The sequence below is a fragment of the Pygocentrus nattereri genome, chromosome 10 (assembly GCF_015220715.1).
Source record: "Pygocentrus nattereri isolate fPygNat1 chromosome 10, fPygNat1.pri, whole genome shotgun sequence".
Taxonomy (NCBI): Eukaryota; Metazoa; Chordata; class Actinopteri; order Characiformes; family Serrasalmidae; genus Pygocentrus; species Pygocentrus nattereri.
Genome location: NC_051220.1, coordinates 29,352,583 through 29,369,590, shown reverse-complemented (window position 1 = coordinate 29,369,590; position 17,008 = coordinate 29,352,583). Strand labels below are relative to the sequence as shown.

At 38.0% G+C, this 17,008-nt stretch overlaps 2 protein-coding genes and 1 non-coding gene across 7 annotated transcripts; 1 reads left to right on the top strand and 2 right to left on the bottom strand.

Moving 5' to 3' along the window:
* Window positions 1-2,454: 2,454 nt before the first annotated feature.
* On the bottom strand, window positions 2,455-2,537 carry trnal-cag. Its single transcript has one exon. It is a non-coding gene; the product is annotated as a tRNA-Leu (tRNA).
* dusp23b (dual specificity phosphatase 23b) lies at window positions 2,513-4,567 on the top strand. Of its 2 annotated transcripts, XM_017699975.2 has the most exons (4): window positions 2,513-2,961; window positions 3,448-3,741; window positions 3,835-3,990; window positions 4,145-4,567. In XM_017699975.2, exons 2-4 carry the CDS (start codon window positions 3,472-3,474, stop codon window positions 4,178-4,180), a joined length of 462 nt encoding a protein of 153 aa, XP_017555464.1. In that variant the 5' UTR covers window positions 2,513-2,961; window positions 3,448-3,471; the 3' UTR covers window positions 4,181-4,567. The 2 variants fall into 2 exon arrangements, with proteins under 2 accessions (XP_017555464.1, XP_037397635.1); XM_037541738.1 differs by lacking the exon at window positions 4,145-4,567 and having other exon boundaries at window positions 2,523-2,961; window positions 3,835-4,066.
* Window positions 4,568-4,570: 3 nt separating this feature from the next.
* Window positions 4,571-16,611, bottom strand: LOC108428602 (afadin). Of its 4 annotated transcripts, none has more exons than XM_037541735.1 (26): window positions 15,982-16,611; window positions 14,715-14,907; window positions 14,463-14,575; window positions 14,154-14,308; window positions 13,960-14,069; window positions 13,830-13,873; window positions 12,788-12,882; window positions 12,558-12,622; window positions 12,232-12,437; window positions 11,985-12,130; window positions 11,509-11,603; window positions 11,022-11,290; window positions 10,781-10,924; window positions 10,480-10,678; window positions 9,196-9,290; window positions 9,028-9,102; window positions 8,791-8,856; window positions 8,616-8,689; window positions 8,420-8,532; window positions 7,739-7,936; window positions 7,579-7,664; window positions 6,879-7,049; window positions 5,923-6,777; window positions 5,564-5,666; window positions 5,420-5,477; window positions 4,571-4,727 (listed from the first exon to the last, which is right to left on the bottom strand). In XM_037541735.1, the coding sequence occupies exons 1-26, from the start codon at window positions 16,129-16,131 to the stop codon at window positions 4,604-4,606; spliced, it is 4,002 nt and encodes a 1,333-aa protein (XP_037397632.1). In that variant the 5' UTR covers window positions 16,132-16,611; the 3' UTR covers window positions 4,571-4,603. The 4 variants fall into 4 exon arrangements, with proteins under 4 accessions (XP_037397632.1, XP_037397634.1, XP_037397631.1 ...); XM_037541737.1 differs by having other exon boundaries at window positions 15,480-16,108; XM_037541734.1 differs by having other exon boundaries at window positions 14,715-16,108.
* Between the last annotated feature and the right edge of the window lie 397 nt (window positions 16,612-17,008).

Genomic DNA, 17,008 nt, shown 5'->3' with positions numbered 1-17,008 from the left:
ATAAAATAAAATGCAAGAGAAATGTAGAATATGGCTCTTTTAATTCCTCATGTGCTAGGTATCAGTTTATTCCAGTCTGAAATGGAACTGCTTTGAGATGTAACAGACATTAATTACAGGAATCAAACATAATCTATCCTACAGTCCTTTTTAAAAAATGAAATTGGAGGCATGGGATAGATTCCCACATCTGACAACAAAACAGTGCTGTCAGAATGGGATTCATACCTAGATCTCCATGACAAGCTATTGTCAGTGTGTCGAAGTAGCAGAAATCTTGGAGAATGCTGAACAGTATAACTGCAGTGGGGAATGCTTTCCTGCTCAAAACATCCAATACTGGGCCAAAAGCAGTGGAGTAAATTTGAAAATATGTATGTTGAGCCTGAGTCTATGGGAGGCATGGCATCAACTTGACATCAAATATGGATTTACAGTTAGTCAGCCAAATTCAAGAATAATAATGTCACAATCAGGATTTAAAGATATGAGCTAGTTATTTTTCTCCAACTCTTTTGAGGGATGATGAAACCAAACAGTCTCCTCAATCATGGACATGTTTACCAGTAAGAGGCTTAGTATCTGTGCTGCACTGGCCTCGTGCAGGCGTTTCATGGCAAGTTACAAACGTTATTATCTGAAAACAGCATAGATGCCCACTTAATAGTCCATTTGAATTAATGTGGATTAATTGCAACAGCAGTTTTCCCATCTGCTTTATTGAGATACATTCTAAATTGGTTTTGTAGCCATCATTCATTCATTATTTCATTCATGCATTCATTTTTTTATTCATAGCTTTTGTCACTATGTCTTTTATCAGATGTGAATTTCTGCATAATTCAATCAATGAGATGTAAACAAAGTCGTTCAGTAGTTTGATGTGAAATAGTGTATTGTAGGTCAAATAAACTTAGATTTCTTTACAGTGATGGCAATGGGAACCAGGTGGTTGCAATGTCTACAGTGCATATACACATTTAATATAATAAACTATAACATTAAAATGTATGGTTTTTTTAGTCCTATTTGAGTGAATTTAAAAATTATTTTCAGGCCAAAATCTTATGTCAAAAAAAATGTGGCAGCAATCGCTCGATCTACCAGCTTTCTGTGATGTAGCATTTAGAGCTGAGCACTTCAGATGTTTGTTTTCTATCACCTCGTCTATTAACAGTCCTGACTGTGTACGTTTCTGTGGAGTTGAGCATTTCAAACCTGTCTGAATGACTGGTTACATCTTATTGTTTTAATTATGCAGTTTAATTATGCAAGGGTGTCATTTCCCTTTATGGAGTAATAAAGTGGTTGTACATGTGGAGACATGTTTTAAACTTAGCTGCCTAATGCCTACGGGTTTAGTAGGTCTCAGACACAGCAATGATCAGCTTAAGAAGTGTTCAGAAGGAAGCCCTTCAGCTCAGCTGGCTTGTTTTGATAAGGGCTCTAGTGCCCTCAAGTGGACAAGAAACATGAACCAAGTTAAATTCATCAAATCATGCAGCCAACCGTTAGACTGTGTTAACTTTCAACGGATATTATAACAGGGATTATTTAACTACTGTGGAATCCATTCTGGAGCTAGAATTTTCCTAGGATCAGTATTTTTCATTATAGTTCATTATAGTTCATTACTTTATTAATGCAAACTTAATCTAATGCAAATATCATCTGATACTGTGATATATTTGGAAAATATTGTGATGTTCATTGTTATCAGTGTTGCCCAGCATTATGTGAGGTCACTGCCATTGACCCCAGTGTGAACATATTTGAGCATCGGGTATTCTGACATCACATCATCTAGCACCTTCTCTGCTATAGTAAGTATATAATGCAAGAAAGTCAGTACAAGCATCATATGATGTACTGATGACTAATGTGTGATTTATATAAGAACCTCAGTAAAAAGCAATTAAGCAATTATATTTAATAAACTGTGTGTGAGAACATTGATAGCATAAATTAGACCTTGTCCTGTGTAACAATGCCATAAATTAGTCTCTGTGCTGTGGGACAGATGGGTCATCATTACTATTAAGCTGTCATTATTACAGTCATTATGATAGAAACTTAACTGACCGTGTGTATCCGGTTTGACCTCTGTAACAGTAAAACATGTTGTACTTCTTTTCTTCATTGTATTAACCACTGTGCTTGTGGGCCTGTCAAACTGGTCTACGGGCAGCAAGCTGCTGTGGAGTGAGTTCAGAGGAGGTCAGCTTCATTCAACTCTTCAAATGATCAATGCTGGACTTTTCACAATACAATGACTAATTGATATTCTGATATTTTTTATATATATTTACATCATGTAAACACTGTATTAGTTTGCCTTCAGTAATTTCTCATCTGTTGGTAATTAATATAACACACTTTGAAATGGAATGGCTTCTATACCCCTAAGTCGGCCCTTTCCGGGGTCCAGTTTAGTAAGGTGAAAATGAAAAGTGCTGTCAGAAGTGGGATTCGAACCCACGCCTCCAGGGGAGACTGCGACCTGAACGCAGCGCCTTAGACCGCTCGGCCATCCTGACATCTGCGACGTTTCGCAAAAACATTAGCTTAAACGAAAACAGAGTTTTTTTGGTTTGTTATTCACTGAAAATGTTCTATAGCAATGACTGAAATGTCAAACAACTAAGTTAACTGTTTGCTAGACTGTGACGCAGAAATGGACTATCTAACCAGCTCTAATCCTGGTCTTCTGCTTGCTGTGCTTGTCCAGCATGAGCGAAGTAGCTTTTCTAGTTCAGCAGGCTTTAAGTCACATGCTAACGCTAGCTAATTTAGCGGTCTAGAGAGGGTGTTCTTGCCGGCTACGAATACCCTGTGCGGTTGCTCAGCCGTATTCTTCAGCTGTTTACGGTTTAGGGCAACTATTATGTGTCTGTACCATTAAACATGTAGCTAAATTTCAACAGGCTTAACAGCGCAACTTATCTTCTTAAACTGATTCGGGTAAGTTAGCTGACTAACGCTAGCTAGTTTGCAAAATAGCTTCACTGAGATTGGAGTAATGTTACTAGCTAACCTAGCTAACGTTAACTGTCATCCGGCAGTTAGCTTGTAATCTGTTAATAAAATGGTAATGAAAGCCACTGCATGTAAGAATGTCTGCCTAATGAGGTAACTTAAATTTAGTAACTGTTGAGTGAGTTTTATTTAATCAGGCAATTCGCAAACGCTATCTTACACAAGCAGGCACTTCAGTTCACTGCTTAGTGTCATCTAAACACAAACTGAAGGTTTAAAAAATGTCATTAAGGCTAACTTGTATAGTTTCAGAGCGATTCCGATCGAAGTCGAGCTAACTGGGAAATGTTCTTGTTACGTTCGCTCAAATGACAAGATATATTTACACCAGTAACTAGCTGTACTAATTATAACGTTAGGGTAAAAAAAAAGCTACAGCGCCATTTAATCGGTATCAATCTTTGTTGACAGGTCAGTGACGAATTCCTGATTACAATGGCATCATCTCCTCCTCACAACTTCTCTTGGGTTGAACCTCAGAAATTGGCTGGCCTGGCGATGCCACGAATGCCTGGTCACTATGAGTACCTGCTGAATAACGGTATCAAACACCTAGTCAGTTTGTCTGAGAGAAAGCCTCCTTATCATGACACCTGTCCACAGTTGACGTTGCATCACATCAAAATACACGACTTCTGTGCTCCAACGTTTGATCAAATCAACCGCTTCTTAACTATAATAGAAGATGCCAATTTAAAAGGAGAGGTAAACAAACTGACTATTTATTTGTGTTTTTACGTAGTCAAATGCGTATCATTTTCATTCATGTTTGCGAACTTTTGTTCTTGTCTGCATTAGGGCGTCGCAGTGCACTGTTTGCATGGCTTTGGAAGAACAGGGACAATGCTGGCCTGCTACTTGGTGAAGACTAGAAAAATCAGTGGGATTGAGGCCATTAATGAAATCAGAAGGATACGCCGTGGATCTATTGAAACAAGAGAACAAGAGCAAATGGTAGTGCAGTTTTACCAGCAAAATAAGTACTGAAACTTACAAAATATATATGAAATAAAATTAAATTATTAATCAACTGGACACTTTCCGTTATTAATTTTAATGTGACTAATAATGGTACACTGAATTAATCAGATTTTATTTATGTTTTCAGGCAAAACATCTTACACCTCACTGTGAGATACCCTAAAGCAACACAGAACTAACGCACCATGATTAAAACACATCTATTGCGTTCTATCTTTATTGCAATACTGCTATACACATTTCTAGCACATTTCTGCATTATTACACATGTTATGTGAGTTATAAGTGTTGAAGCATTATTAAAGATTATATATTTACTGAAAAGGCCTGCCCTGCGATGGACTGGCGATTTGTCCAGGGTGTATCCTGCCTTCCGCCTGATGACAGCTGGAATAGGTTCCAGCGGGGGAGCAGTGTAGAAGATGTGTGCATATATGTGTACTGAAAAGGCAGTGACCATTTTACCCTAAAATTGTATACATTTAAGCCGATCTCTAATCTGGCTTAAACATATTTAGTAGCTGTTGAACTGCTAAGGCTACAATATTATACTATGATCACAACATTGACAAATACAGTGGCACAATCATGATACTTTGACTTTGTATTTTTCATTCATGGTCAAGGAAAACAGCTGCTGTCGCTCCCTGAAGGTCAGATTCTCTGGTTCTCTTACATTCTTGAAGTTCTTATGTTCTTGATTGAGTTGACTGTAGTGGGATAAAGCATGTAACACACACAGCATGTAAATAAAAAATATGTATGTGTGAGTAAGTGTATGTGAAGGTGAGTAGAAAGTTATTTTATTTTATGTGTTGTAAGAAATAGAATGAAGCAATACAAGTATAGTAACATGGTCAAATCATCTAAATAAAATTGAAAATTACTATTAAAATTTAGAGAACATCATTTTCTCTCAGGAATTCTGATTTCTATATTCAACATAAAGTTGATGCCTTATCACTGAACAAGTAAGAATGAGCCTACTTTAACCTTGCCACTTGTGGGATGTTTTGTACTGTATCTACAGTCGTATGCAAAAATTTGAACACCTGGTCATATTTTGTTGAATTTCTAAGTGGAAATAAGTTTTCATACCCTTTACAGGGAGACAACGTAGATATGGCAGGTTTCTGCAAATTTTAGTGCACAATTTCTATGTATTTACTGTTTATTTTGCTTAACACCCTGAAGAAAAAAAAACAGCCACATTTGCAAAGGTCACTTTTTAGTATGCCAGATTCAGCTAATAACCATTAACACTGCATTAAAATGTGCAGAAGTGTGTTCCCTTTAAAGGATGTTTTGCCTTATTTTCACTTAGAAATTAAACAAAATATTATTTGACTATGGGCACCCAAACCTTTGCATATGAACAGTACTATGAATGAAGGAAGCTTACCCAAAGGAAACTGTGACACGCTGGGTGTTAGTTTCAGAAGACCTTTCAGGAACTGCATCTGCAATTACAGTAAATGATGTAACAGTTACAGAAAACAGCTAGCTATTTTCACTCTATTTGGTTTTAACACGTTCACTGAAGCACCTTTGAAGCTGTCCTCTTCAGCAGAATGGCCTTTCTGTTGTTGTGCCAGTTGAGCCTGACTCTCACACAGCTTCTGTCCATTATGCAACTCCATTGCCTTGGACTGGAAGAACCACTGAGATCAGAACTGCTGCATAACAATCCACCATATAATATTACGTCTAGCTGGTGTGTAGCCAATATATAGCAAATTAAAAGCTGAAACATTTGTTTTCACTTGTAAAACTTGATACAATAATGTATTTTAATGTAGGCATGTTTAAGAGCTAGCTCCACCAGTTTTGCCCATTAAATCTTGCCATAGGTGCTATGAGTATAAAACACATGGATTGACACTACTCAGTAGTAAACCCACCTACCTGCTCATTGCTTTTCAACACAGTCTGCTGCATTGTGGTAACTGTTATGTAGTCCTCATCTTCCTCCTCATCCTTGTCTTCATTCTGCTGGAACTCCTGTAGCCTCTTTTGAAACTGCCATTCAAGGGAGAGTCTGCGCAGGTGCTCACTCTCCTCTAGGGTGCATTCCACTTTGGCCTGCAACTGCAGCACTTCCTGCTCCAGAAGGTCCACTGCCTGATGCCTCTGCAGCTTCTCCAACTGCTCCCGGGCCTCCCTCTTCCATGGGTCTGGACAAAGGCCACCTCCAGCACGTTGCACATCGCTCTTCTTGACAGTCTTATACCCTTGAGGCCCAAAGGTATCACTTGGATGTGAGGGGCTCATCTTGTCTGTGTTATCCTGAGGGAAAGACTTGCACACTATAGCTTGCATTGTTTCACAGGCCTTACCAGGTTTAGGTTTCTGAGTTGTGATGCAAGACTGAAGTAGCTGCTTGGATGCCAGCGTTGGACCTTTGTGTTGTTGCAAATGGTAGCTATGCAATACAGAGATTTGCTGTGAGTTTCTGACTTGACCGTGAGCAGGACTCAAACAGGTCGAGTTGAGATTAATGCTGTTTGCTGCTGGCATGGGTTGGCAGAAAGTGCCAAATGATAGAGTGTTGGTTGGATGGGACAACGGGACATCTATCCGCTTTGGCTGTGACACAGGCATAGACTGAGGTGCTGCTGAAATATTCCACAGTCCACCCATGTTTCTCCTCTCCAAGTCTGCCGTTTGTTGGTCACTCCATTTGTTCAGATTCAGCGGTCTGTCCACTAGGGGGCCTCCTCTGTCCGTATAGGAAAGGTTCTCTTGAGAACGAGCCTGTTTCTACAAATAAGTACAGAGATTCACTTCAGTACTAAAATTTGTATTTATACACATTGCTGTAAAACTTGTTCAAAAATTATTTAAACAGAATACATGCATACCACAGAAGTTACATTGTCTTGACCACGGGAGAATGTGGAGAAGATATGAGGTTGTTCAACAATTCTTGGTGCTTTACTGCCCTGAAGTCTAGACACTGGCAATGTTAGATATTCCCTGTAAGATCCAGTCTGATCAGGACAGAGCTTTGAAATGCCAGATTCAGATTCCTCCTGGAGGTAAAAGACACATCAGGTACATGTATAGTTTTATTACTTCACAGTTATTCATTACCTAAAGTTAGTTATAAATACAGGTGGGCAATATAACAATATTTTTTTGTTACTGTGATAAATTTTGTTACTTTGATCAACATTACACTTTTCTGTGCACATTGTTAATATCATCAGTGCCTAAAGAACAATGATCGAGTGCATGTTTCATGAAAGTGTAATTAGGCCTATAATAAGATTTGGTGCAGTATAGTGTGTGAAACATTGAATAAACACTGCGTGCATAGTTTTAATAGCAGTTTTTAAATGTTTCATTAGATCATGAAAAATATTGTGTGTTGTGAAACTGTTTTGAAGTATGGTGATATGGTATTTTGCCATATTGCCATCCCTAGTTAAAAGGACCATTATTTATTATGCATTTTGAAAGTGCGCATCTCAATTCAAGAAACCCATTCCTGCAGCTGTTTTCACTGTCACACTGAAGTCAACCAATTCTGATTATCTTAGAAATTAAATGTTTACTCACACCAGCAATGATATTGTCAGTGGAGACTGATGTGATCTGATTCACGGCTGAATCAACAGACATTTCCTCAGAATTCTGAAGCGCATCTGTAAAGACAAAGAGAAACCATAAAGTCAAAGTGCTACAGAGAGCTTGCGGTCCAGTTTTCTGGGCCACTTACATGCCAAGTTGGGGTTTGAGCGATACTCCAGTCTGTGCTTGAGCCATTTCTGGTCTTGCTTCCTGATTGCTTTCTTGGCTGTGTGGTGATTTTCCCGCACCCCTGGCAGTGCTGAAGCAGCACATGCAATCTGCTTTGAAATGTCATTCACATCAAGACCACTGGATGTCTGGATGGCCTGTTCACCATCAGCACCAGCTAGCAAAAGCAAAACAAAAATGTGGGTTAGTTTGCATATGGCCAAAACTATATCAAACAAAACAACATTTCAAATGCCAATCACGCCATGGGTCCTGCTAACAGCTGAGAAGCTTCAGTATACTGTATTACAAGGGGTACTGATCAAAGCCACAAAGGGCTGGTGTGGCTGCAGGTTTTCATTCCAACCAAGCAGAATCATAACTCATATAACTATTTAGCTGTTTAATGATTAAGACCAACTGACTCAACAAGTGAATCAGGTTTGTTTCTGCTTGATTGGAATAAAAACCTGTAGCCACACCTGCACTTTGCTGATGAGATTGGTGATCCCAAATCCCACATGAAATGGCCTAAGTGAATAATATTACAGTCATCCTTTATTTGTTGTGCTGTGGTTTAAATATATTATCGATGTGCTATTGCTTGCTATAAGTTGTTATTTTTATGTGCATCATAGGCCAGGCCATAGCTTTTATTCACCTTTAGATGTTGATGGCTGGGTAAGCACCTCTTCCAGACCATAATAAACAGCTGCTAACTTTGCAATCTCCAGGCTTATGGATGATCCAGTGCACATCATTATCTCAGCAGCCCTGTTACAAAACATGTATGTGTCAATTACCTGTTTGCATTAATCTAAGATATTATCATGCCATATATTATTTACTAAAATCACCGTTCTTGTGATACTCCAATAAGACTCTTGCCATCCACGCTAAGTAACTGGTCCCCAGGAGTCAATCGGCTATCCTAAACAACATGCATGGACATGAACAAAAGCATCAACAAAATAGAACTTGTCATTCATATTTAACATTCTTTGTTCATGTCACCTCCTCAACCAAACTCACCACATATGCTGCTCCCCCACGAACAACAGATTTGATGAAAATTCCCAGCTTTTCTTGTCCAGCTCCCTGTATAACACATGTTTAAAAATCAGCTGACAAATTTGTCTATATCGCTTGTCTAAATGAATTGTATATGATGGTAATTACTGAATAGACAAACTATGATAATCACAAACAAAATTTACAAACAAGCTTTATCAACAAAGAGGGTGTATCTATTGGTGTTCTAAGCTTCACCTTTGCTGCTACTATGCTTATGCCCATTCCACTTCGCAAAGGTTTCTTCAGTACGATTTTCACAGTCTCAGGTTTCTAATATTAACAACAGAAACAAAATGAGTTTTTACACAGTAAAGCTGTTCATCTATTATGTACATCTCAGATTTTGTGAATGGAAGAACTTACACAATTTGACCTATTTGTAGGGACACTGTCTGATGTCTGGAAGTAAACAGTCCAAGACCCAAGAGAGAGGCAGTGAGGCATTAGTGTACAAAGGCCTACAGGCAGTGCGAGCATAAAGACCAGTGAGAGAAAGACAGAAAATGAAACCACATGGTCAAACACTGATAAGAAAACAGACATTTCCTTTTTTGAGGATATTATGAAAGTATGTACCATCTGTTAGTCAGACATGCAGTACACTTCAGCACTGTCTTAAATATGGTTTATTAAAGGGAAACATCACTGATTTTAGACATAGTATCCAGTGACTGTTCCTGTGGCAAACAGTACATTGTAAAATAGGGGCGGAAAGAGGATGCTACTTTAATTTTATGGTGATAAATTTTGGTACAATATGCTCTTTTGATTACAACCCCAATTCCAGTAAAGTTGGGACGTTGTGTAAAACATAAATAAAAACATAATACAATGATTTGCAAATACTTTTCAACCTATATTCGACTGAATACACTGCAAAGACAATGTTCAAATGGATAAACTTTATTGTTTTTTGCAAATATTCACTCATTTTGAATTTAGTGCCTGCAACACATTCGTATTCTGTTTTTATTTATGTTTTACACAACGTCCCAACTTCATTGGAATTGGGGTTGTATATCAAGGATATCACCTTATAACTTCAAAATCACCAACTGCATGTTTCATTACAAAGTGAGTATAATAAGTACTGTTTAACTGGATTTAAGACAGTGCATTTTGTGAAACATTAAATACAAATCATTTTACACATAGTTTTTGAGAGTATTTTAGATGTGGCTCTACTGTTTCTATGTTGCCTGTTCCAACTGATCAAATCTCAGAAAAACTAAATATCCTCTTGCATATTGTGTAATGTGAAAATGTCTATAATATAATGTTCAACATTATATTAATATCACAACATCTGTACATCTTGTGTTTCCTGAGCTAGCTTTAAGTTATCTGTAAACCTGATTCCCAGTGAATTAAATTAGTATAAAAACTATAGGCAGCAGTGACCTGGTTATACCTATCAATCACAGGTTCTACCTGTCGCAAAACCCATGATACTGGTAAGGATGTCCTTATGCCACTGCAAGGTAGGGCGATTGTTGGATGTGTTTCTGAAGAGTTGACTATTGGTAGTTTTTAAATCTTCAGAAATCGTTTTGAGAATGAAAAGATAGATTTCTCAGGCTCTGATGGAATAATTTAGGACCATCCTTGCTCTGGTTATTTCCATGAAGCTTAAGTAGGCATATTTACCTCTATGGCAGATTGGCTCCAGAAACTCTTGAAAACCCTTTGGAATGCCTTGCAGTGTCTCACATAAGTAACCTTCCTCAGGAAGCAAGAAAGGCAGATGAAGGTGTAGATCCTCCTCTATTCTGATTTCTCTGCCTTCTTTCTTCAGCACCTCATTTTCTGTGCTCTCTGCCATTGCCACCACACTCTCAATCAGACCCTAGAATGATATAAAAATGTTTCTACAACAATTTTCCAGACTCACTCCTACAGCAACATTTAATATATGCGGATAGTGAGACGATAACACCTTTGCACTTACATGTGGAATGTGAGGTTGCTTGGGCGCATATTGATATTTAGTCATTAATGCCCGTAGCTGCAGGGAGTTCAGTTTGAAGCAAGTGGAATGAATTTTCTGTGCATCTTTAATAGCATAGCTGTTCATGGTCAAAAGAGTTGCTGCCTGAGGAAAATCAAATGCTTAACGTCTTGGAAGCCAGTAAATATGCTGTAGGAAACAAACTAGAAAATGTCTGATTCCTGACACAATTCTCTCATACCTGGATTATGCGGCTCAGGTGGCAGTCTGCAGCCAGCTCCAGTCCCTGTCTCTCTGCCCAGGCTTCCACGTGATTTAGCCGCTGGCGCAAGGTCATGCCCCAGTAGTGTGAGCACAGATTGGGGCCTGAGGCAGCCATAGTGAGTCTGTTCAGGAGCCATGCTCCCATGAAGTGAAAGAGCTGACAAAAGAGCTGGATGCTGAGAGCAGGGTTGACCTGGAATCGACGCAATAAGCTCATAGCCCTTGTGAAAGTAGCCAATACAAAATCTGAACAACAGGAGGAAAGAAAGACAAAAACTGTTACCAAGCCAGCTTATAACAATCTGTTTAGGTATTTATTTCTATTTTTGCTATTTGATTTTATTTTGGAGGAAGGTCAAAGCAAAACAGTAAAAGTAAAATGACTACTGGAGTTACTGTTTCTGGGGGTTTATCAAATTCATACGGAGTGTGATTAACAAGCACTGTATGTAAAAAAGTTTGACCTATTCCAGCTGCTTGGGTGCTCTGCTCTCCAGCATCTGTCACAAAAGTGGGCAGATGACTCTCGAGGTCAGCCAGAAGACGATGTGAAAGGTAGCTAAAAAAGCATTAACACATTATTAAGAATCAACAGAAGACACTGGGCTGGTTTCCTAGATCCCTCCCAAAATTTTAGCTGACAAACTGTCATATTAGTAATTGTGATTAACAATTTAATTGTAATTATTCATTGTAACTAAAAAGATTGTTTTTGGTCTAAATAATTGCAGTCAGCTCAAATAACTGTGATCAGGAAATTATGCAATAATTGTGACAGGCCTACCACAGAATAAGACTAAGCCCAGCCTAAAAATATTAATAGTAAATGCTACATTTTAATGGTAAATCATCTTTGGAATTGGAGTATAGTTCAATATTAAGCTTAATTCATATCCAGGATGACATACAAGACACATGTCAGAGTTTTAGTGTATCATACGTGAAAGCCTTCTGAACCAGCTGAGTCAGGGCAGTCTGAGAATGGAATGTGGTGGTGGCCAGATCCCTGTCCTGCCTGATGAAGTTCAGGAACTCAGAAGCATTTGCCATCCAGAAGGCAAGAGCTACAGTAATGGTCCTCTGTTTCTGGAGTAGAAAATGGGAGTCAGACACACTGCCTCTGGAATAAAGCTGCTGTGTTTGGTAATAGTAATTTGTGAATTACACTGTACATTCTCAAAGCCTACCTGAATGACATCATCCATCAAATGCACAATCCTGTTAATGATAGTAGTAACTCTTTGTGCTGTCTTTTTGTGACTTTTGTTCCTTTCCTCACTCTGACTGAACACAAAGCGGCTTGCCAAATAGAAAGCATAGGCTGGGGAGAGCTTAAAGTGTACTGTGGAGCTGTTGGTGTAGTTTACTACAGCAAGCAAGAAAGCTTCTTCTTCTGTAACAATGGAAATGGAAAATACAATTTGCAAAACAAAAAAAATGACTCGTATAACTTCTGATTTTTGGTCAGTTCTCATTTACATTGCTTGGTGGGAGAGAGAAGAACCCTACTTACTTTTTTCTCCAAGCTGAATACTTAGTGGAAGATTCCATTTTAGCCTGGAGTTCTCTAGTACAGTGCTGTCAGAGAGAATTCAGCCATTCAGAGAATTTAACAAATAGTGTGATTTTACTTGTTATTTATATTTGTGAAAGGAAAAGAAGTTAACCTGCAAGCTATAAAAGCTTCCATATGGTCTATAAAGTGTCCAGAAACAAAACAGTCAAAGAATGCTGTGATTATACCTTCCATTCTGGGGTTCAAAAGTGTGACGCTGTTTTGGAGTAAATGACTTAAATATTCCCCTCTTATTGGGCTGCTCTGTGCACTGTGTTCTTCCCTGTAAATAAAGATGGAATTGCTCAAGTTAAGCAAATGATGAGGTCAAAGTCTGTCAAATCAAAGTGTATGTAACAGATTTCAATTGTTTTAACATTTCATATCATTTACTTCTCAACAATGCCACCAGAGATCTTACAATCTTACAATAGTGATAACATTACACCTGGTAAGACCATTGGTTTACCATCTGGTTGTTAGGGTCCCAAGACTAGCAAGATAAAAAGCCCCTATCCTACATTTTCCTCTGATGTCTACTAATGAATTTGTGTGGATTTATGTACAACAATTATAATTCATTTTTTGTAATATGACAATTTTCTAAGCTATTTTTATCCTTTACAATTAAACATGTTTTTTTTTGTTATTGTGCCTTTAAGACTCAAATATGCAAATAGTCTTTGTTCTAAATGGCTGACCTGTACTGTGCCTCATAAAAAAGTCCAGACTGAAACATTGCTTACAACTTCATTGTGAATGGGTGAGGCTAAACTGCTGTAGGCTAAATAGGTGGGTTTGGACTGGAAATGAATGTTACTCTTTGAAATGCCTTCTCTTTCCTATCACTATGTATTACGAAAGCTTTCAAATATATTTTTGTTCACTTTTTGCTTATTTTCACTGTGGAAATCACAAAGAATTCTCCTGTTTAAAAGTGTTGGTATTGGAATCGAAATATTACTACTTGGTATAGAATAGAAAAAGAAGGTATCGCCCATCCCTACTGCGTGTGCTGAGGTGCTCAACAATGTACTTCTGACAGCTGCGATTGTCAGCCTCGATAATAATTCAGAGAAAGCTTGTCTGGCTTCAGCCCTTCTAGACTGTTCTCTAACTGTGGAGAATACTATAGTACGAATGGGACAGCAGCAAACTGGTTGTTAATACTGTTTATTGTAATACTGAATGGGCCTGTTGGTATATAGTTAATAGTGTAAAACAACTTACAGCTGGTTTAACAGGGCTGGGCAATGACTTGTGGCTGCCATCCTCTGTAAGATATGAGAGATCCTCATGAATTAGTGTATAGTACTTCAGTCTCAAGATCTGCATTTTGGTCTGTGATTTTCACTTCTACCTGACTTCATTTCTTCATTCCTCAGTACACAACTTTCCATCGCTGCTGGGTTATTCACCGGCTTAGGAGCATCATCCATTGTTCCTATCTTTTGTTTATGATTGTTCTTGCTTGAAGACAGATTTAATTAGCCATTAAAACAAGACTGACATGGAAAAAATTAAGTCATGCTCTGCTTGATTTGAATGTCTTACCGATTCATGTTACCAGTAGCCAGGTCATATATTTCTGATGTTGTAGTGTTGATACTTTCTTTTTTCTTCTGTTTATTTGTCTTCTGTTTCTTTGACAATGTCCTCTTAAAGTTCTGTATCACCCCAAGCTTTTCCTGGCCTTCCAAGCCATTATTCTAAACAGAAACAAATAATGTCAACAAGTGACAACCAATATTTAAAAAAAAATTATGGAAGTATTCAGCACCCATCTGACCTTGAATCCTGAATACTGCTGAATAAGGCAGTATCAGATGAAAAAAAAACAGGTAATTAGAGCAACCAGCTCACCTGCAAATTCATGTTACTGTCATACTTCAAGATGAAACGGCCTTCTGTGGTGTTTTTATTCCAGCCAAGCTGAACAATTAAGGGTTTCTCACTGAGATCCAATCGCCTTCCCTCTAATTCCTCAGAAGATCAGCAAAAGCATTCAGCAAAGACACAGGCAGAACATAAGATATAAGCTTTCACAGACTACTACTAAATGACCCAAAGTCAGTAAGAAAAAAATGGTGTACTATGTAAACATATTAAACCCACCTTCATCTCCACAGACCTCATACATAGAGTATGGGTGAGGCTCAATGCTGACATCAGGCCTAAATTTCTCAAGCAGCATTTCAATGACCTCTTGCGTTGTGGAAGTGCTGGAGACACGAATGCACTTGGTTGCAAAGCTCCCTGCAGTGTGGTCCTGAAGATAAAAGCGCATGATTCCATGGAAAACCAGGTCCTGAAATGGAATGAAAGCTATGGTTAGACATGGTATAAATAAGCAACGTTGGGAAGCACAAACAACTGAAGCATGAGTCGATAACTTGAATGCCATTAAAGTTAAACTTGTGTTGTCTTTGCAATCATATATTTTGAAATGGTACAAACTGGTACAAAATATAACAGTTATGAATCTTATTGGTTTTTGTAAATTTAGGCTCATTCCACAATTGATGCCTGCAACTTGTTCCAAAAAAAGTTGGGACAGGAGCATGTTTACCATTGTGTTACATCACCTTTTCTTTTAACAATACTTCATTACTGTTTTGGGACAACAGACACAAACTGATCCAGTTCTCAAACCTTTTTGCCATTTTTCTGTTATAAAAGTCTTCAGCTGCAGCTTTATAATGCACAGCATGTTTTTAATTGGAGACAGTTATGGATTGCAATCAACTTAATTACCATTTCAGGACTGAAGACACAAACTGATCCAGTTCTGAAAGCTTTTTAGCCATTGTTCTATTATAAAAGTCTTCAGCTGCACAACTGTATCTTCACTGTCATATTTTGAGCATTATATTGCCTTACACATTTTTAAGGAGACAGTTACGACCTGTGGTCAGGCCAGTGAAGCACACACACTCGCTAACACCTGCAGAATGTTTCTTGGTGTTGTCATGTTGAAATAAGCATGGATGTCCCTGCAAAAGATGTTGTCAAGAAGACGGCACAGGGCTAACATTGCTTTCACAGATGTGCAAGTTACACTTAGTTTTTTAAGTCAACAGATAAACAGAAACTTGTGCTCTAAAAATGACAGAAAAAGGGTATACTGAAAAGTTATTAACTGATGTTCAGTTATCATATTTAAGATCATATTCCATGTCAGTTAACATGGCATAGTTTCTAATGGAAAGATATGTGATGCACACAGCTCCAATGTGAAAGCCCCCTTTTGCGCTCAGCCGCAGAAGCACTTATATATCCTTACTCTGCACTTCCTCATTCTCAATGAAATAAAATCATACAATGTTTCTACTTTGCATGGGCCCAAAACCCATCCTTTCACAAGCTGGCTGTGTGTGTTTACCTCATCAGGCTCACTGATCTCGAACAGGTCCAGTCGTTCCGAGTTCCACTGTTGTATTATTGCCTGAAGCGTTTCTCGCTCCATTCCCTGATGAGCCCGGGTTAAAACACTTTCATCATCCATGGAGACAAAACTCCCAAAGTGGGCCATGTTGGTTTACTCTACAAACCTTGTTTTTTATAGATAGATTTTCTCCACACGGGTCCAGCTTTAGGCTCCAACTATTCTGCAAAAACCAAAGTCCTGGCAGCACAACACTGAAGCATCCAGCTCCTCTTTTCCCACACTAAAACTAAAACCAGACTCTGTTTCTGTCCTGGTTTTTCTATCATATTATAATGTGGGGGCCTACTCTAACAAGAGGGCATTGTTCTTGTCCAAATAACCATAAATAAGACTAACAACTTCTATCTAGCCTCTTATTCAAATTCTATAGATAATAGGCACAATTGCATCTAATTATCTGCTTCTGACAGCTACATACAGAACCATGCTATAGCAGTACAGGTTCATACATAATAATGGACATAGTTTACATGCTACTACACAGTAGCCTACATGCAGTTAAAATGTCTGTGAATGTATATTAATATATACATAAATAGAATACATAAAATCTATAAACTGTAAACAATTAAAAACAATTTCTTAGTTTTTTTAATAGTAGAGAACAATTTGCTGCACATTATAACACAAAATTATGGATGATGGGATGAATGTACTCATTAACAAAACCTATTGTCTGTCTTTAGAAGCACAAGAAAATGGACAATGGTGTTAAACAGTGAACTATAAACTGCATTTAAAATCATTTCATGGATGGCTGGATGAGAAAGTGGCAGAAGCAAACTAAAGGCACAGGCTACAGTATTATATAGAATGATAAATGCTTGTTTCCTTCCTTACTGAGGTTAAAAAATACAGCATTTTATTGACAATTTATTTTATATTACTTTTTAGATTACTTTTCATGATGTAAATTGTGGTAATACTGCAGCAGCAACAACAACAACAACAATAATAATAA